This window comes from Oncorhynchus mykiss, chromosome 26 (assembly GCF_013265735.2).
Source record: "Oncorhynchus mykiss isolate Arlee chromosome 26, USDA_OmykA_1.1, whole genome shotgun sequence".
Lineage (NCBI taxonomy): Eukaryota > Metazoa > Chordata > Actinopteri > Salmoniformes > Salmonidae > Oncorhynchus > Oncorhynchus mykiss.
In genome coordinates, this window is record NC_048590.1 from 37042594 (window position 1) to 37064254 (window position 21661).

At 47.7% G+C, this 21661-nt stretch overlaps 1 protein-coding gene across 4 annotated transcripts in view; it reads left to right on the top strand.

Annotated features, from left to right (window-relative positions):
* Positions 1-21661, top strand: part of LOC110506743 (alpha-ketoglutarate-dependent dioxygenase FTO) — a 221901-nt gene that overhangs the window by 21019 nt on the left and 179221 nt on the right. For 2 of the 4 annotated variants that reach the window (XR_005039891.1, XM_036964462.1), the window contains exons 2-7: positions 4319-4396; positions 5111-6155; positions 8237-8365; positions 13892-13971; positions 14173-14316; positions 18675-18794. Coding sequence is in view for 3 of the 4 variants with exons in the window: in XM_036964462.1 (XP_036820357.1) it covers positions 4319-4396; positions 5111-6155; positions 8237-8365; positions 13892-13971; positions 14173-14316; positions 18675-18794 (1596 nt within the window). In the remaining variant the exon portion in view is untranslated. Of the gene's footprint in view, positions 1-4318; positions 4397-5110; positions 6156-8236; positions 8366-13891; positions 13972-14172; positions 14317-18674; positions 18795-19953; positions 20253-21661 lie in introns of those variants that run through there. The other 2 variants (XM_036964464.1, XM_036964463.1) reach the window with 2 other exon arrangements.

Below are 21661 nucleotides of genomic sequence, written 5' to 3' on the forward strand. Positions count from 1 at the left end.
ATGGAGGGCCTGGGGGGTGTAGGTCCAGGGGGCTGGGGCGTGGAGGGCTTGGGGGGTGGAGGCCATGGGGCGTGGAGGACCTGGGGGGTGGAGGTCCAGGGGGCTTATGGAGGAGGGCCTGCTGGGTGGAGGTCCAGGGGGCTGGGGCATGGAGGCCCTGGGGGGAGGAGGTCCAGGGGGCTGGGGCATGGAGGGCCTGGGGGGAGGAGGTCCAGGGGGCTGGGGCATGGTGGACCTGGGGGGTGGAGGTCCAGGGGGCTGGGGCATGGAGGGCCTGGGGGGTGGAGGTCCAAGGGGCTGGGGGGAGGAGGTCCAGGGGTCAGGGACATGCAGGGCCTGGGGGGGTGGAGGTCCAGGGGGCTGGGGAATGGAGGGCCTGGGGGTTGGAGGTCCAGGGGGCTGGGGCATGGAGGGCCTCGGGGGTGGAGGTCAAGGGGGCTGGGGCATGGAGGGCCTGGGGGGTTGGAGGTCCAGGGGGCTGGGGCATGGAGGGCCTGGGGGGTGGAGGTCCAGGGGGCTCGGGCATGGAGTGCCTGGGGGGTGGAGGTCCAGGGGGCTGGGGCATGGAGGTCCAGGGGGCTGGGGCATGGAGGGCCTGGGGGGTTGGAGGTCCAGGGGGCTTGGGGGGGTGGAGGTCCGGTGACTACCCGCTCCATACTCCTCACAGCAGGCTTGTTGACTCAGGTGTGAACCTCATCCGTTTGGGCTCTCTCTTCACCCCTCCCCCGGTCCGACGTGGGCACTCCCTGGCCTTCCTGCCATCCTCTTTGCCACTGGCCGCCCCACACCCACTCCCCACATTCTGCGATGGGGTGCCAAATGAAAATGGGGCGGAAGCGCATTTTATGTCTTTGCCTGTCTCCCTGTTTGAGGATGATGTTCTACAGGAGACTGATTCACCGTCACTTTTGCAGGAGGAGACCATTTTCTGAAATCGGTGTCACACAAGTACAAATTGTTTGCTTCCTAAACAAAGCGCTCTATTAGGCAGCTAACTCTCAATGCGTCATCGTGGGGATGAGAGGGGGCTGGGGTTGGCTGTCAAGGTTTAAACTCCCCAGGGCTCTCAGTAGAACTCCATCTACTGGTTGGAGGTCTGTTTCCACCTACACCCCGACTTTGGTTCTGATTGTTACAGCATAGCAACCCGAGTCAAAACCAATCCATTGGGACCCAGGGTTCCTCAGGATTATGCTGGACCCATGGGGGTAGTCCTCAGACAAACCACCCTCTCAGAGGAAATGAGCTCTTCTCCACTGCCACCAGCAATTTTGATGTAGACACATTATTTTCTTAGTTATTTTGAGCCATAATGATCTAAGCACTGGACATGAATCTACTCATTAAAGTGTCAAAAATAAAAAATACCAGCCGTTTGATTTCCCTCTCATGTCCACATCTGAGAGAACAGACCCCCTATTTATGTGATAAACAGTCTGGCCAAAGGGATTTTAATCCCGTCAACAGAGAGAGATTAGGAGCAGCATCAGATATATCACTCAGAACAGACGACTGGTTACAGTAAATCATCCATGTCATTGTTTTTATGGGATTGGTAATCTGGTTTCTTATACTGTGTGGAAAAGCAGCGTCTCTAACTGACAGAGAGCCTGCTCTGATATACAGGGAGATGAGAGGAGAGAAGGAGAGAGGAGAGGAGATGAGGAGAGACAAGAGAAGAGAGGAGGAAATGAGAGCCCATCTGCTACAGAGGGCTGGGGTTGTCTTTTTTTCCTGTGGAATTTCTGAGTGGCTTGATGTATTCGACATGTGCATGACAGCCTGGTTGTGTGCGATTGGAGCTGAGGAAGTGTGCTATCCAGCCCAGTTGTGTGTGTGTGTGTGTGTGTGTGTGTGTGTGTATGCCTACGCCTACATGCACATCACACAGGGCAATGTGCTCTAAGGTCAAGTTGGCAACGGCCTACCAACCAGCCTTGTACACACATACATACAGGAACAACACACAATGGTTACACACACAGGAAACACACCACACTGCCCCCTTACTCATGCTCACACATCACACAGAAACTCCCACACTGGACACACACACAGAAACACACACACAGGTTTAATATCCTGAAGCTTCTGCAGGAATTTGACACCAATGAATGTGTGTCAGTTTGTCAGTTTTCCTCCTCTGCTCTTCTTCCTGGCCCTTTGAACACAGACTGGCCATGAATAGTGTATGTTGTTTTGTGTTGTAGATTCACTCTGTCTGTGGACCAGTTTTCCACTCCTTTTGTTTGTTCCACTCTAAATAGAATAACTTAGAGTGCCGGGTTGTCTGGAAGCCCATTGTGCATCCTGATTGTGTTGATGTTGGTGGTGTTGTTGTTTGTGTTGTTGTTAGTGTTTTTGATGGTGGTGATGTTGTTGGTGGGGGTGGTGTTGTTGTTGGTGTTATTGGTGGTGGTTTTGGTGTAGTTGGTGGTGGTGTTGTTGGTAGTGGTGGTGTATTTGGTGGTGGTGTTGTTGGTGTTTGATGGTCTTGTGATGATGTTTGGTGTTGTAGTTGATCGTGGTGGTGGTGTTATTGTTATTGGTGTTGGTGTAATTGATGGTGGTGTAGTTGTTGGTGTTTGGTGGTGTTGTTGATGGTGGTGTAGTTGATGGTGGTGTTGGTGTTTGGTGGTGTTGTAGTTGATGGTGGTGGTGGTGGTGTTTGTGTAGTTGGTGGTATTGTAGATGATGTTGGTGGTGTTGTAGTTGGTGTTGTAGTTGTTGTTGGTGGTGGTGTTGTTGATGTTGGTGGTGGTGGTGGTGATGTTGGATGGTGGTCTTATTGGTGTTGGTGGTGTAGTTGTTGGTGCTGTTTGGTGGTGTTGATGGTGGTGGTGTTTGGTGGTGTTGTAGTTGATGGTGGTGTGGTTGTTGTTGGTGGTGTTGTAGTTGATGGTGGTGGTGTTGTTGGTGTTTGGTGTTGTAGTTGATGGTGTTGGTGTAGTTGGTGGGGGTGGTGTTGTAGTTTGTGGTGGTGGTGTTGTTGGTGTTTGGTGGTGTTGTAGTTGGTGGTGATGTGTTTGGTGATGTTGTAGTTGTTGGTGGTGTTAGTGGTGTTGGTGTTGGTGGTGTTGTAGTTGATAGTGGGGGTGTTGGTGGTGGTGTTATTGGTGTAGTTGGTGGTGTTGTAGTTGATGTTGTTGGTGTTTGTTGGTGTTGTAGTTGATGGTGGGGGTGGGGTGGTGTTGTAGTTGTTGGTGTTGTTTAGTCTGCAGATAAAGCTGTAGCCCCCTGAAGGGAAATCTACTAACAACATAAAGCTAATAGGTTCTCCGTCTCCATCTCCCATACTGACATTTCACCTTTTCCTCTGTATTCATGCACATACCTTTTCTGTTTGTCCACTTTTTGATCCAGCCCTCTTTTGAGTCATTCAGGACACAACCTTTTTAAGCGTACACTTTAATGTTCGGAACAGGACATTTTATTTCACTCTAAAAGTCAGGACATATTTTGGCGGTCGGGACTCTCGCATTCCCCCGCGTCCCGCATGAGGTCTCTGGCATTATTAGGCAGGCAGAAATGTGAAACGCATGTAGTAAATGTCTGGGAATATATACGAGGCCTGCTGTCCTTAAACCTCACAGCCTTCACTCTGCTCTGAGCTTGTTCACTGCTGATGTGGGGAAGCTGTGCGGCAAGGGGCGGGGCGAAGCGTTCACACCGGTGTCCACAGCACATTTAAAGGTTTAAAGGCAGGAGCGGGTCACTGACATGGCACTCTCGCCCACCGGCTCTCAGCCAGCCAGTGGCTGACAGGGGTGTGGGGTGTGTGCACCTGTGGGGCTGTGGGGAGAGAATAAAGGACGGAGGGACGCAGACTCGAGAGATGGATGGAGGGAGGGAAGGAGGTGAGGGGAGGGTTCGGCACTTGTGAAATTTATTTGGGTATCGCAGTTTTACGCTGGTTGCCATTAGATTTACAGGTCGGAATGGAATGTGAGCCAATGAAAGGGCTTTGATCCTTCCACCAGGTTGGGTCTTTATAGGAGGGAGCCAGTACGCAGAACGCAGCAGGGCATTCTTTATAAGGTTGTGAGGAACCCCACTGCAGAACCCAGAAATCATAAAAATGTGAGACGACAATGAAGCTAGGGGACTATGGGATATCATCTGGGGAGGTTGAATTAAATGGGATGCTGATGCTTCACAGTCTCAGTTTAAATGTAGGCTAATGCATTCGTCAACTCCCAAAACACTGGATTAATCTGTTCTCCTCTATAGTACATGTCATTACCTGTAAATTCATCATGACGTGTGCATCTTTGCTGACCTTTGTGTACTGACCTGTGTCTGGTCTCCTCTTCTCCAGAGGCGCAGGCTGCTGCAGGAGCTAGGAGACCAGCGCATCCCCTACCTCGGGCCCTCAGACCATGGCTTCCAACAGCTGGTGAGTCACTCAGTCAGGCTGGTCCAGAGTCCAGACCACTGTTGACCTTCTGTCATCCCACTGCCATTGGTACTAGTCCATACCAAAGCCTTCTGTCATCCCATTGCCGTTGGTACTAGTCCAGACTTTCTGTCATCCCAATGCCATTGGTACTAGTCCAGACCTTCTGTCATCCCACTGCCATTGGTACTAGTCCAGACCTTCTGTCATCCCACTGCCATTGGTACTAGTCCAGACCTTCTGTCATCCCACTGCCATTGGTACTAGTCCAGACCTTCTGTCATCCCACTGCCATTGGTACTAGTCCAGACCTTCTGTCATCCCACTGCCATTGGTACTAGTCCAGACCTTCTGTCATCCCACTGCCATTGGTACTAGTCCAGACCTTCTGTCATCCCACTGCCGTTGGTACTAGTCCAGACCTTCTGTCATCCCACTGCCATTGGTACTAGTCCAGACCTTCTGCCATTGGTACTAGTCCATACCAAAGCCTTCTGTCTATCCCACTGGAGACAGAGGACTCAGCACTTGGAAAGATACTTAGCTCATAGGCAGAACCATAGAATTAGAAGGAACATGGCTAGTTATACAATATTTATGTTGGATGTTTGGTCTGTGTACTTGTTCTCCATCAATTGTTTCTGGAGACAGAGACCACTTTACTCATAGCAATCAGAACAACAGCTAATTGATCTGTGTTTGTCTGTGTTCCAGTGGGAGACTAGCTACTCTGGCCTGGCTCTGCGGCGGTCCTGCTCCCTGCCTGAGGAGCTCCATGGTCGGGTGGAGGCTGCTCTGTTCACCCTGCGGCGGAGGGGCTGTTTCCTGAGGGACCTGGTGAAGGTGAGGGACCGAGACGTCTTCACCGCCGTGTCCCGGGTGCTGCTGGGTCAGCCAGGAACCACCTACCGCTATCTGGACACGCGCCTCTTCACCATCCCCTGGCACACAGACGAGCAGAGAGGGACCTGCTGCGACCCAGACCTCAGCGCCGCCTGCAAAGCACTCTGGGAGCTCAACTGCTTCTTTTGCTCTGATGTGGGAGACAGGAAGGAGGGGGATGTTTTCAAGCAGTGCAAGAAAGAGTTGGTTGGTGCTATAGAGTCTAAACCCAGTGTAGAAGGAGACACGGAGTCTAAAGATAGCGAGGAGTCCAAACCCAGTGACGATGGAGGAGACTCGGAGTCCAAGCAGAGTGAGGAGGGTGAGACTGAGTCAAAGCACAGCGACGATTGGGACATAGAGTCAAAACACAGTGAAGAGGAAGGCCCATCGTCCAAACAGGATGCAGCGTGGGAGTCAAGACACGGCGACGAGATGGGAGACATGAAGACTAAACAAACTGAATTGGGGAGTCCAACAGCGTCAAAACAACACAGTGAGGGAAAACACACAGGCTGGAAACACAGGCCAGCTGGCAGCACAGAGACAGAGACCACAGACCTAGGCACTCAGGAGAAGCCTGTGGCTGAGCTAAAACACAGTCTCTCTGGGTACCACATTGAAGATGAGGAGGATGAAGACCAGCAGAGTGGCCAGGGATGCTCTAACCTCAACCCTGCTAAGACATCCTGTCCTGGCCCGACCCAGTTCAACGTCACCCTGCTCAACTACATGGACCCAGCAGCTATGAGCCAGCTGAAAGAAGAGCCGTATTATGGGATGGGTAAGATGGCTGTGGGCTGGCACCATGATGAGAACCTGGTCAGCTTATCTCCTGTGGCCGTCTACAGCTACAGCTGTCATGACGGCGACAAAGGTGAGGGTCAAAGCTCATACAGTATAGTTGTTGTATATCACTGTCAGTAGTGGTAGATCCCCGTCAAACTAGACCCAAACTTCCTCAAAAACACCCTTTAGTCTCACTTGTTATCCCATTTTTATCACTCCACCCACAACCCCTTAGAAGTAGCTATTTTCTTTTCCACTGTGATGTCATTTTGAGCTACTATCTCTATCAGATGCAGGTAACAGCTAACGTTGTGTATGTGGCCCTACAGCAGCTCACTTCCAACAGCTTTACAGCATTTATCTCAGACACGGCCTCCAGTGAGCCAGCCATCAGATCTATCAGCCTGATAGTGTCAGGGCATTATCAAATGTCATCACAGGCTGCCTCTGTTCTGTTCTGACAGGCTGGGATGCCTTATCGCTAGCAGGGCCAGGGGATGAGGGAAGATCATCAACACACACTCTCTGGGACACATTCAGGGGCTAAACATATGCTGAACGGCACACTACAAAACTCCAACAAATCGCCCAGCCTTATCGCTCAACGATCTGATCTAAGTCATTTCCTCCAGAAATGATCAATGTGTAATTATCTGATATGGAATAATGAGTGTCTGCTTTGATTACTGGTTCTAGACTGTACAGCAGTATTTAGTCAGTATTGAGGCAGTGTTTAGCCTAGATGTTCTATCATAGTGGGTCTCGGCCTGATTTTTTAGGGCTGATATGAGTGTACCTTTTTTGATGGAGTTCATTGCTATTGAATCAGTGATCGTCTAACAAAATTCTGATTGACCGACCATGATCATATTTTTAAATCAAATATTTACTCTGTTTTACGACCAAGGTGCACAATCCCCTTTTCACATGACAATACAGTGCACAACCCATATCTCAGCCGCCTTTGCAGCGGGCCAACATCATTTCAGAGGGATTGGCTAAACAGAACCACCTGCTGTAGAGTAAAAGTCTGTGGAGATGATTTGTTCTGACCCTTGACCCCTGGGAACGCTGGCTTCAAACAGCAGAGGACCGACCGGCCGGGGCTGTAGTCTAGGTAGCCTGTTCTATCTGCAGCTGTGCCTTTCCTTTGTAGGCCAAACTGACCCCACAGCACCAGACTTCACAGGCAAACCTGACAAAGTTTAGCAGCACTGCTTGCTAACCCCGCTGTGCATTACTCAAGAAATGCTATGTTCACTTTGGGCCAGATCGTTCTGAATTCTCCCAGAACCACAGAGATGGAATTGTTACCATGCGGAATGTTGTTTTTTTACGAGGGGGCCCATGTTTTTTTACATTGTTCTCGGCTGTGCCGCAGTCAAAGCCCCTCTCTCTCTCTTTCTCAACTCAATAATTGAGCTGTTTTACATCCCAGTCTGGTACGTACAGTAACCAGTAACCTTCTATGCATGTTTATTTGCACGACACCTGTCTTTCTTTGACGCGCTTACTTTTCATGTCAGGTCTGGGAGAAGTCTAGTATTTGTCTCTTTTTCCCAAGGCTCTGTCTGGTGTTTCAGAATGGTTTTATTTAGAGTCACCCAGCTGCTCTCATTCGGAGGTATCTGGCTTGGCGGCGGAGTGTTTTCCGGCTAGAAAGATCACAATGCTCTTTACTCCAGCTCCAACACCATTCCCAACCTGGGTCCTTTAGGAGCAGTGTCATTAACGGCTCTCTCAAAAAGCGCTGGCTGGAAATTAAGTTACTATTTGTCCTCTGCTGAGCAAAGGAGAAGGCCTGATTTGCCTTGGTGCTGAGAGAGGCCCGGGAAGACTTTAGTATTGATTTATGCTGAAGGGTGTGGACCTAACAGGGGCTGGGTAGATCTCGTTTTCTCACCATGCCTCGGATGGAGGACAGACGGGGAGAGGCTCAGAGACTGGCTATGGGAGGAGAATAGTCCCCACTACCCTGTCTGTCTGCTGCCCCTACACACACTAGCTACCTAACATCAAATACATTTATTAAAAAGGTTTTCCTCTTGTACAGAAACTGTGATGAAGACACAAGTTGTACTGAGAGATAATGTAACAATATGCCCTGTCTCCTATTGTATATTTGGTTCTGATCTTACTGACCTAAGTGGTGAGATTGTTTGTGTTTAGCAGGTGTGAGCTCGGAGGAGGGTCCTGCAGAGAAGGGCTGCTGGAGGATTGGTCTAAAGGTGGCCTGGGACATCCACACCCCTGGACTGACCCTCCCACTGCAGTCCGGAGACTCCTACTACCTTAGAGGTACTAGATCATGCACACCATTCCTTCTACATGACATCTCTAGTCTGTGTGAGATTTACACTTGATGTTCTAGTGTGTTTGGTTTACTGTGTCCCTACTGACCCATAGAAGCAGGATGCACTCCAGACTCTCGCTCGCTCGCTCTCTTTCTCTCTCTTTTCTCCCTTCTTCTTTTCTCCCGCTCTCTCTCTCTCTCTCTTTTATCTCTATTTCTCGCTCTCTCATCATTGTGTTAGTCTGAACCCAACCCGACCAGAAGCCCTGTTCTGTTCTGTTCCGCATGTAGCTCGGACTCTGGCCTGCTTGTGTATCTGAAACCCTAAGGTTCCATGTAATTGCATGCATTAGAGAGGTTAAGGAAACCAAATGTTATTTTGTGAAGTCCTGTGACCCGGTGCTGTGGCAGTGGTGCTGGTGGTGTCTCTATGAAGTGGAGAGGACAGTCAGCGGGCCATGAGGGTGTAAATCAGACCTTAATGCTGGTGGTGTCTCTATGAAGTGGAGAGGACAGGCAGCGGGCCATGAGGGTGTAAATCAGACCTTAATGCTGCTGATGTCTCTATGAAGTGGAGAGGACAGGCAGCGGGCCATGAGGGTGTAAATCAGACCTTAATGCTGATGATGTCTCTATGAAGTGGAGAGGACAGTCAGCGGGCCATGAGGGTGTAAATCAAACCTTAATGCTGATGATGTCTCTATGGAGTGGAGAGGACACGCAGCGGGCCATGAGGGTGTAAATCAGACCTTAATGCTGGTGGTGTCTCTATGGAGTGGAGAGGACAGGCAGCGGGCCATGAGGGTGTAAATCAGACCTTAATGCTGGTGGTGTCTCTATGGAGTGGAGAGGACAGGCAGCGGGCCATGAGGGTGTAAATCAGACCTTAATGCTGATGGCTACAGCAGATGCCTTCCCCTTTCATCTCCGCCTGCTGGGTCGGGCTGCTCTTAGCTTCTACAATACAGGACAAGGCTACACAGCTATTATTGGCTACCTCTAGCTTCCCAATCACAGCAGCACACCATGGCCTACACTGTGTATGGGTTAGGACCTCCAACACATCATTGTGTGTATTTGTCTGGGATCGTTGGTGAAATATGACTGCATAGTTGTTTTGGACACATACAAACAGACACACACACACACACAAAGACACAGGTAAGAACATGCAGGAACAGACTAATATTCTACTTCAAAACATGTTGATGTGAGTAGAAACCATGAGTTGGAGTGACCTGATGGGACATAACCCAGACAGGATGAGATTTGTCACTTTCAGTTCAGGCATGATAACAGAGTGATGGCCTGCTCTAGAAACACCATTGTTTTCCAGTTTGGAAGATCCCTACAGGATCACTATGGTACTGTAGCAGCTCACACAGTCAGTCTGTCTCAGTCCTACACCTGGATCAGGTACACAGTACAGACACTAACTACTGTAATCAACCAAGACTACATTCAAGAAACTAGTCCACTCAGTGTTTAAGTTGGAGGTTATAGCATGCCTCGACAAGGGACAGAAATAAAAGCTATCTTTGTGATAACTGTTGACTAGTGGCTTTCTGGTGTTTTTTAAATGTTTTATTATTATTTAAAACATTTTGTTGTAGTTTTTGCCCCTTTTGCTGCACTGCTTCTTGACACACTGCTCGCCTAACCCGGAAGCCACCCGGACCAATGTGTCGGAGGAAAGCTGGCGACCGAAGTCAGCGTGCGTGCGCCCGGCCCGACACAAGGAGTCGCTAGAGAGCAATGGGACAAGGACATCCCAGACGGCCAAACCATCCCCTAGGCTGGGCCAATTGTGCACCGCCTCATGGGTCTCCCGGTCGCTGCTGGCTGCGACACAGCCCGGGATGGAACCTGGGTCTGTAGTGACGCCTCTAGACAGCCTCTGGCTTTGTGGTGTTTTGATAAAGAACGTGCCCGTGTACCATAATGAACACCATCATTCCTTTTAGGCACCGTTAGTCAGTGACTCAACCTCTGAACTGTTAATGTTGTGTGTAATATGTGTGGTTAAAAAAGAACAATGCAAGTCTGACACCGAGCCTGTTGGGTAATACGATTTCCAGCTCCCAACTCACGAGGGACCTGAGAAAGAGTTGACCCAATATATTTAAAAGCCTGCTGCTTCCTGGACAAAGGAAGGGGACAAGTGGCAACAGTTGAGGGGGTAGAGAAAGAAAGATAAATATTTATTACAGAAATCGAGTTTGTCCCCCCAGTGCCATCAGACTGTGGAGGACCAGATTGATGGAGATCATTTATTATTGGATATAAACTGTTTTAAAGACGGGAGTCATTCCCCCCAGAGACCTAATCCTTCACAATCTCATCAGAGGATAACACAGAACAGTGGGGGAACTTGTTTTGTTTGTCATGCTCTTTTTCAGTTCTTTCCCTCACGACCTCATAATAATATCTATCTTCTTAAATCACTTCACTGTTTGACTTTCAAATCAAAGGCATTAGCCAGCCACACTGCTCAAGGCGGGGTGTAAATATGCACATGTGCAGTGAGTGACAGCTCTGTAATGGCTAAATTAATGATTTGTTGTGGAGCAAATAATAACAGGGCTGGGCGACATCTAAACACACAAACAAGCTCGTGGACTGACGGGACTGAAACAGCAGTTGGGATCGGATCAGGATCTTTGTTTATTGGATAAATGTTTGTTGAAATGAGACCTGACAGTGTTTGTTGATATGAGACCTCCATCATGAGGAATGAGATCTGACTGTGTTTGTTGATGTGATACCTCCATCATGAGGGATTGAATGAGACCTGACAGTGTTTGTTGATATGAGACCTCCATCATGAGGGAATGAATGAGATCTGACTGTATGTTGATATGAGACCTCCATTATGGGGGATTGAATGAGACCTGACAGTGTTTGTTGATATGAGACCTCCATCATGAGGGAATAAATGAGATCTGACAGTGTTTGTTAATATGAGACCTCCATCATGAGGAATGAGATCTGACAGTGTTTGTTGATATGAGACCTCCATCATGGGGGAATAAATGAGATCTGACAGTGTTTGTTAATATGAGACCTCCATCATGAGGAATGAGATCTGACAGTGTTTGTTGATATGAGACCTCCATCATGAGGGAATAAATGAGATCTGACAGTGTTTGTTAATATGAGACCTCCATCATGAGGAATGAGATCTGACAGTGTTTGTTGATATGAGACCTCCATCATGTGGAATGAGATCTGACAGTGTTTGTTGATATGAGACCTCCATCATGAGGAATGAGATCTGACAGTGTTTGTTGATATGAGACCTCCATCATGTGGAATGAGATCTGACAGTGTTTGTTGATATGAGACCTCCATCATGAGGAATGAGATCTGACAGTGTTTGTTGATATGAGACCTCCATCATGAGGAATGAGATCTGACAGTGTTTGTTGATATGAGACCTCCATCATGAGGATTGAGATCTGACAGTGTTTGTTGATATGAGACCTCCATCATGAGGGAATGAATGAGATCTGACAGTGTTTGTTGATATGAGACCTCCATCATGAGGGATTGAATGAGATCTGACAGTGTTTGTTGATATGAGACCTCCATCATGAGGGAATAAATTAGATCTGACTGTGTTTGTTAATATGAGACCTCCATCATGAGGAATGAGATCTGACTGTGTTTGTTGATATGAGACCTCCATCATGTGGAATGAGATCTGACAGTGTTTGTTGATATGAGACCTCCATCATGAGGAATGAGATCTGACAGTGTTTGTTGATATGAGACCTCCATCATGAGGGAATGAATGAGATCTGACAGTGTTTGTTGATATGAGACCTCCATCAAAAGGGAATGAATGTGATCTGACAGTGTATGTTGATATGAGACCTCCATCATGAGGAATGAGATCTGACAGTGTATGTTGATATGAGACCTCCATCATGAGGATTGAGATCTGACAGTGTATGTTGATATGAGACCTCCATCATGAGGAATGAGACCTGACAGTGTTTGTTGATATGAGACCTCCATCATGAGGATTGAGATCTGACAGCGTTTGTTGATATGAGACCTCCATCATGTGGAATGAGATCTGACAGTGTATGTTGATATGAGACCTCCATCATGAGGATTGAGATCTGACAGCGTTTGTTGATATGAGACCTCCATCATGAGGAATGAGATCTGACAGTGTTTGTTGATATGAGACCTCCATCATGTGGAATGAGATCTGACAGTGTTTGTTGATATGAGACCATCATGAGGAATGAGATCTGACAGTGTATGTTGATATGAGACCTCCATCATGAGGATTGAGATCTGACAGCGTTTGTTGATATGAGACCTCCATCATGTGGAATGAGATCTGACAGTGTTTGTTGATATGAGACCTCCATCATGAGGAATGAGATCTGACAGTGTATGTTGATATGAGACCTCCATCATGAGGATTGAGATCTGACAGCGTTTGTTGATATGAGACCTCCATCATGAGGAATGAGATCTGACAGTGTATGTTGATATGAGACCTCCATCATGTGGATTGAGATCTGACAGCGTTTGTTGATATGAGACCTCCATCATGAGGGAATGAATGAGATCTGACTGTATGTTGATATGAGACCTCCATCATGAGGAATGAGATCTGACAGTGTTTGTTGATATGAGACCTCCATCATGAGGATTGAGATCTGACAGCGTTTGTTGATATGAGACCTCCATCATGAGGGAATGAATGAGATCTGACTGTATGTTGATATGAGACCTCCATCATGAGGAATGAGATCTGACAGTGTTTGTTGATATGAGACCTCCATCATGAGGGAATAAATGAGATCTGACTGTGTTTGTTAATATGAGACCTCCATCATGAGGAATGAGATCTGACAGAACCACTGATACCTTGAAACAGGTCACTTTTCAGTGAACAGTGGTACACTTGAGAGGCTGTACTATTGCACTGTTAACAATCTAATGGCCAACACTTAACATGTTTGTAAAAAATAAATAGATCATTAGCATAAATATTAGCATTTCTGATAAAAACTAAAAACACCCCCGAAACGGGATAAACCAGTTAATGAGAGGCGTTGCAACTTGTGGCTAAAGCTGGAACTAGGCCATCACACACTTACCTAAGAATCCAGTGTGTCACCAGTGGTGGTGATCGACTTATATATAGAAGGCGTTGACGTTTGATAGGATTAGCGATAGCATTGTTAGGTTAGCAAGAAATGTTTGAAACGATCCATCTGTTTGAGTGGGGAGAAAGGGTCCGACAAGGTGATAACTCAGGCACATCATAACAAAGAGACTAAAGTTATTAAACAGACATTTCAATTATATTGTCGATCTTCATTCCGCTAGTGGACAAGTGTGGTGTCTCGTGTCCTAACAAAGGTTAAAACAGAATGAAAACATTTGGCATTTGTGTAGGCCTATATTCATAGTAATTTGTTGTGAACATCATTGCCTCTTAATATTTGGGATAGTTGACTGGTGTTGGTTGTGTGGTGACTGTGGTGTGTCTCCTCTGTCCCCAGATGACCTGAACAGGACCCATCAGCACTGTGTTCTGGCTGGAGACTCAGCCCGCTTCAGCTCTACACACAGAGTGGCGGAGGTGAGAGGGGCCTGGGGTACACTGGGGGCTTGGAGACCCTGGCCTGATTCTAATAATGATTGATTTATTTTATAGGATACCGTATATTCCATTACCTTTCTTTAACAGATTCTACCTTCTATTCTAGAATTCCAAGAGGCCCTCATGCTCCCAGAATACATGCATTATTTCCCAACCTTTTTTGAGTGTCTGTCCTCACAGTGTTCCACCGGGACCCTGGACTACATCCAGTCCCGCTGCCGGGAGGCCCTGTCTAACCTGAGCACAGACCCAGAAACAGGGACCCACAGCCTACTGTCCCTGCTGCCAGCTACCCTGCAAGGCTACGAGGAGATACACAACGAGGTGGGTGTGTGTGACTAACTTTTGGGGTTCTACGATAGGTCTAACTTTGTGTCCTACCTACACTCTTAGAAAATAATGTGCTATCTAGAACCTATAAGGGATTTTCGGCTGTCCCCATAGGAGAGTCCTTTGAAGAACCCTTTTTGGTTCCAGGTAGAACCATTTTGAGTTCTGTTTACACAGAGGGTTCTACATGGAACCCAAAAGAGTTCTACCTGGAACCAAAAAGGCCTATACTATGGAGACAGCCAAAGAACCCTTTTGGAACCCTCATTCAAGGAAAGGGTAGTTGTGTATAATCGTTCCCTTTCTACTTTCGGTCACATAACCAGGGTTAAGGCCCTTCCATAGGAAAATAAAGAGGTTGACATCATTCATAGCTACCGTGGGTATTTATGTTATGGGAGAAATATTTCATAAGTCCAGGTTGCTCTTGTTTGTCTAAGGATCGAGATCATGGCCCCTTTCACACAGAACAATCAGTGAATCTGGCTCCGGGGCCCTGAGACCCTATGGGGGCCATTCACGCTTTACAGTGGCAGCTTGCTCAATACAGCCTTCTGCAGCCCAGCCTGCCCCTGACTGCCAGGGGCTAATGGTTAAAATAGCACTTCACCTCTCCCCCTCTGTATGTGTTATCCTCACTACTCCCAGGTAACCACAGAAGCGGGCCGAGTCAGGAACCACACGGGACGCCATGACAGATGAGCCTGGCGTGAGGTTGTTTAAAGGTTGTAGCCAGTATTAATTATTCAGACAATATGAGAGAGCGAGAGAGAAAGAGACAGACAGAGAGAGAGGTATAGAGAGGGGTATAGAAAGAGAGAGAGGGAGAGGCCTAGCCAACACCTGGTCTCCATCGCAGAGAGAGAGAGAGAACACCTGCTCACAGCGCAGCACCACAGGATTACCCAGTGTAGGCCTGGCTGGGGGGCGCACACCGTTTATTTAGGAAAACAGGAGGCTATTTATAAAAGGCTGGGAGAGGGGGGGTGGAGCTCTCTCTCGGGGGCCTGGCCCTGCTCTACTCTACCTGGCGTCCCCAGGACCACGATGATGGATTGGGCCATTTGTTCTGAGTTGCCCATGAGGGCAGAACACCCACTTAAATGATGTATTGTTGGCAGAGTTCTTTATTATGACGGCTAGTTTTGGCGGTTAGCGGGCGCATATTGCATGGGTCGTGTTTGACATGGACGACTGTAGAGCGAACAAGCAGAGGCTCGTCAGACAGGCTGACCTGACCAACACCTTTTGGGCATTTCTTTAAAAAGTGATAAACAGGAGATCGACCGGCCGGCCGGCTGCCTGGCTGATGCTGATGTACTGTGTGTCGTGTATGCTTAGAGGGGGTTTGACAGTTGTTTGGGTAGGGATAGAGGGGGGAAGGGGGGTGTTTAGGGTTGTGATGGGGATGAAGCTGAACGTCAGCCATCTGAGGAACGTGTGTTCAGGGAGAGGGGGAGAATGTTAGTAGCCATAGGAGGGAGTTGAAGCAGGGGTTGATGGGTAGTGGACAGGAGAACAGCACCTGGCATAGCAGAGAGAGAGACCGTTTTCTAGCTGATTCTAGGCCCTCCTGGCCTCTCTACTCTAATCTTCCTGTCTGTGTGTTGGAACGGTGGCACAAACGGGGGGCTAGCATCTCATCACATTCCATCGCCACACGGCCCTGTCTGTGTGTGTGTGTTTGGCTTTGAAATGCTAATCCCAGACACAAACGTCTTGTCTCATTTAAAGCCATCGTGTCACTTCCCAGGTGGATGTGTGACAGTGTGCCCTCTGGGACCCCCCTAATGAAGCCTGTCCCTGCTCAGTAAATATTGGAGGGTGTGACACACTAAGTAAGTCCCACATGTGTGGTTCTGCTAGAGACGGGGGAAGGTAAAGTACAAGTGTAATCAGCCAGGTAGTTCCTCTGACCTTCCTCTGTCCTGTACAGTATGTTTTCCAGGCCTCTCCCTCCCTAGTGAGTAACAGTGTTTGTCAAGTAGCTAAAAGGCCACACCACTCTTCCTTGTGGAGTCAGAGAGTTTGTGACTGACCTGTAGGGAACAGTTTTTTCCTATCCTGTTTGAAATGTGTAATTTGGAGCATATTATTGTCTGTAGGCCTATAGGTGAGCAAGGACAGGTTGTTTGAGTGTGTCTGTGAGTACAGTTTGTATCTCCTCAAGGTGTGTGTGCGCGTGCGCGTGCGTGTGCGTGTGTGTGTGTGTCCATGGTGGCCAAGGTGTGATGAGTGTGAAGTGTGGACCTCTGGAGACAGGCAACAGGGCTCAGTGCTCCTGGTTGATGTGATGTGGGGGCAGTTCCAGGAAAGTAAACAGAAAGAGGCAGGTTGATATCGATCCGTCTCTCATCAGCTCCAACCTCGGGGGCCGCACGGCATGGAACAGACGGAAATTGATTGGTCAAGTCCGCTGGGGGACCACAGAGAGGTGTGGAAAAACCCTGCTTCATTAAATACTGAAAGGGACTACTTGGCTTTGACTCCTGGGTCGCCATGGTGAGTGGGAGGCTGAGCGGAGTGCTAATGTGCAGTTAGCACGTCCGTCACCTGGAGAGATGACAGGAGACACCACAGGGGAGGGGCCCCTCTCAGTCTCCCTGCTCCCAGAATCCAGAGCGGGCTAGGCAGAGGAGAAAATCTAGCCTAACGATGGCGAGGACTCTCTCCATCTCTCTCTCCATCTCTCTCTTTCGATCTCTACCTGGGCAGGTGGCATTTAGTCAGTGTTCCCCTCTCAGTAACTCACAGCCGGGCGGCTCAGGCTCCAAATGCCAGGCGTCCCACAGATGCTGCAGTTGCCTGACTTTGAGGCTGCCATCGCCATGCTCGGCAGGGGCTAGGAGTCCATGTCGGCTCAAAGCGGAACCACAGGCTGTGTTCCCTCAGTAAAGGACAGACGGACAATCAGAGAGAGAAGGGGAGCGGTGGGTGGAGGTAGAGAAAGGACAGTCTATGTTTGTCCCCTCTCTCTTGCTTTGTTGTGTGTGTGAGCTGTACTGTTCAAGGGGGGGAGTGGAGGGTTGAAGAGCCATAAAGCCTGACATTTGTTTGAAGGGTCTGTTGTATGGAGTGGTTGTGAAGGTGCTGAACCGTGCTATGGCCCATGTACCCCCCCGTACGTGACCCAGCCCCTGCATGTCAAACCGCTGTGATCAGCCACCTTTGGATCCAAAATGGCGGACAGTTTCTCTGTATCCTGTGCCACTGTATAGCCTAGAAGGCCAGCCACTGAACAAAGGGTGAAGTGGAAATGTCTTTGTACTCTTGTCATCTTCTTCCTCTGTATTGTGCTTATGTGTTATAGAGCTAATGTAACCCTGTACCATACATACTAATGCCCCCTACAAGAACAATACACAGACTAGTAGTTGGAGATGAACAGTAGGTCTTGTAGTCACTTTCACATTTTATATGCAACTCTTTTGTACTCCTCACCTTGTGTTCTGCAGTTGTCTATGTCAAATGAAATGGTGTATTGTTGGGAGGATGATACTGGAACAGTGCTTTGTAGGATGTTTTCGGGGAGGGCAACTCAGAGCGCCTTGCATTTGCATCACCGGCATTTGGGGCAATCTCTGACACACACACTTTCTCTGACAAACACACGCACACACACACATCCATACACCTGGCTACGTGGCGTGTCCTTGTGAGGATTAAATCAGCACTTCAAAAGAGCTGAAAACATAAACACTCCCAGTGGAGGACAGGTGAGCCGCTCTGCAGAGTATACTGTCATTCCCCTGCGGAGCGAGGGAGGAGGGGAGGAGGAGGAGGGAAGGAGGAGGAGGATTAGGGAAGGAGGAGGGGAGGGGAGGAGAGGAGGAGGAGGAGGAGGAGTAGGGGAGGAGGAGGGGAGGGGAGGAGTAGGAGAGGAAGAGGAGGAGGAAAGAGGAGTGAGGAGAGGGTGGAGCAATGTGGCGTATAGGCGTCTAAGGTCGGGTTGGTTTGGGAAATGGGGGTCGAGGGGTGTATTGTGAGAGGGGTGTGTTGTCTATTCTCATAGGGATGACCATCTGTGTAAACAGACATTCTAGGAAGTCTAGACTCCAGTACACTTCATTCTCTGTACATATCTGACTAGGGGAAATCCCCAACAGACAGATTTAACCTTTTGTTATCTCCTGTCTCTCACTCGTGCTCTAAAGCACAGTAGAGGCCTTGGCGTTGATAGACAGATATACTTCCATGTCTTTGTACCTCCATGTTTTTGCAAGTTTGCGCTTTCCAATATTTCCATCTGGACTTCATACGGCTTGACTACCACTGCCTGTCTAGGATCTGAACTATTCCTATAATCCTATATGGTTCCTCTACCTGACTTTAGTGTGTTGTGTTGTGTGCAGGTGGAGTTTGAGTGGCTGAGGCAGTACTGGTTCCAGGGCCAGCGTTACACCCGGTTCTGCAGCTGGTGGGCCAGACCCATGGAGCAGCTGGAGAATGACTGGAGAGAGATGGAGCTCATGGTAAGACTGCACAGAGACCCACTGGGACCCAGTAATACACATACTAGTGTGTAGTAGTAAGGTTGACTGTCTACGATTGCCTTTTAAGAGCCGTACAAAGTCTAATCACAAAGAGCTTTACTGTAACACTTCAGTTCATTCACACACTTCTGCAGTCAGTGATTATTAGTGACACAGTTTCCTGTTCCAACGTGATCAGCATTCTCACAGTGGACAGCCTCCATCAGGATCTGATGCTGATTGGCTGTATACATCTGTGTAACCTCAAATATGCCTGTGCTTGAGTTCATTGCACTAACTAGTCCGATAATAATCAGAGAGTGCAGGTGTGATTGTGAAGTGTCTTTGTGTCACACCCCGGGTGTGATTTTAAGAATGTCTGGTTCAACATGGTCTTACTCAGCTCTTCACCAAATCACAAGGGACTAGTAATTGTTATGACACATCTTTCCATTTTCTCAGTCATTTCATTCTCATAAATGAGAGAGGATGGGTTGTTCACATTGAAGTCTACTTAGTCACATCTGTTTACCGTGTGTGTGTGTGTGTGTGTGTGTGTGTGTGTGTGTGCGCGCGTGTGCATGTGTGTTCGTCCAATCTCAGCTCTGCTGTTGTATCAAAGTGTGTGTTGTAACTCTGCAGAGTGGAGCAGTAGGGGGCACTCTTGTATCACTGAACAGCCAAGACCAGAGCTGTGCTCCCCCTCCCTCCCTCTCTCTCCCTCTCTCTCTCTCTCTCTCTCTTTCTCTCTTTCTCTCTTTCTCTCTTTCTCTCTCTCTCTTTCTCTCTCTCTCTCTCTCTCTCTCTCTTTCTCTCTCTCTCTCTCTCTTTCTCTCTCTCTTTCTCTCTCTCTCTTTCTCCCTCTCTCTCTCTCTCTCTCTCTTTCTCTCTCTCTTTCTCTCTCTGTTTCTCTCTCTCTTTCTCTCTCTCTTTCTCTCTCTCTCTCTCTCTCTCTCTCTCTCTTTCTCTCTCTCTCTCTCTCTCTCTCTCTTTCTCTCTTTCTCTCTCTCTTTAGCTCTCTCTCTTTCTCTCTCTCTCTCTCTCTTCCTCTCTCTCCTTCCCTCCCTCCCTCCCTCCCTCCCCACCCTCTGTGCTCTCTCTCTCTCTGTCTTTGTCAGTGTGGAGCGCTGAGCAGTAATCACATCTAATACTCAAGCAGGGATAAAGAGAGGAGCCTGGAGAAGCATGGTGCTGCTCTGCACTGAGACACAGGAAGGCAGTCAGTCAGTCAGTCAGACAGGCAGGCTGGCAGGCAGGCAGGCTGGCTCACTCGCGTCCACACAGCCAGGAGGAGGGGGAGACGGGTCTAATCTCATCTAGAGCTCAGATGAAGTGTGTGATTTGAACCTGTACTTAGAGAGGAGCAGGAGTGAGATGTGAAGACTTGATCTGTGTGTCTCTCTCTCTCTCTCTCATGATAAACCAGCCATCTCTCTCTCTGATGGCCAACCAGCTGTGTGTGTCTCTCTCTCTCGCTCTCTCTCTCTGATGATAAACCAGCCATCTCTCTCTCTGTCTGAGATGATAAACCAGCCATCTCTCTCTCTCTCTCTCTCTCTCTCTGATGATGATAAACCAGCCATCCCTCTCTCTCTCTCTCTCTCTCTCTGATGGTCAACCATCTGTGTGTGGCTCTCTCACTCTCTCTCTCACTGTCAACCAGACCCCACTCACCATTTAGTTTTCCCTGGCACTAGTCAGACATGCAGATGTGTGTCTGCTACACATTGCCTTGAGTAGTCTACAGCATCATTTTTTATTTAAAAAAAATTCTCATTCCCTTTAGAGCAATGTTTGTTTTACTATTTTGTATTTTATATTAGAGGCATGCTGTTAATTTATACTTTCCCATTTAGCTTCTGTAAACTCTGTTTACTAGTTTTCTTCTTTATCATTTTGTATTTTACTGAAGGTGCATTGTGTTGTTTTCTAAATGAAACAACATCAAGTAGTTTATCAGGGAGGTATTTGTCTTTGACCCATTAAGTAAATCAAACCATGCTCGTTGTGTTTGTGGAAAATGAACAAATCAAATGGGCCACTATTGTTGATGGAGGCTCTTTGTGCTTTCATAAGCAATATTGTACCACATACTGATTAAATAGGCCTTTCTCAGTATTATAGAAATCAGTTATATATGCATTTTTATTTTCCTTTTTTTCGATTGCTTATGTTTGTTTATTACACTTCAATTTGAATTGTCAAATGATTTTATAACTTACTTACATTGTTTATATTTTCATATACTTATACATAAACTATTTTTATTATCATTTTTTAGCAAAACTATTTAAAATATCAGAATATCAGTGTGTCAGTTGGTGTTTTTCTCTGGTCACATTTACATTTACATTTCCTAAATGTATGACATTTTAATATTTATTCATATTTTGGGATAGTCTCATGCTGTATGCTTAATCTTGAAAATGTTAACCATATTAGACACATAAAAAAAGGAAAAACACAGTAGTGTGTGCTGTTTTTAATTGACAACAAAGACGGTATAATATTGGATATGTGTGTGTATGTGTGTGTGCGGGTGTATGTGTGTGTGTGTGGGTCTATGCCTGCGACATACATAGCCTTGCATTGTGTTCAGTATATTTCAGAAGCTGCTGTCTGTTTATAGATGCTAGTTTCCTCCCTAGGGCTCAGTCCCTGTTCTCCATCCTGTTGTCATGCAAATACTCACCCTGCCATCTGAATGACATTCTGATAAAACACATCCAGAGGTTTTCTCTCTCTTCCTTTTATCTCCAAACTGTTACCTCATGAATTGAAGTCGCTTCCTAATAGAAACAAGAAGAGGTAGATGGAAGTCAGTGGTAGAGAGAGGCTAAATAAAGAGTATTCAGATCAGGTGTGGG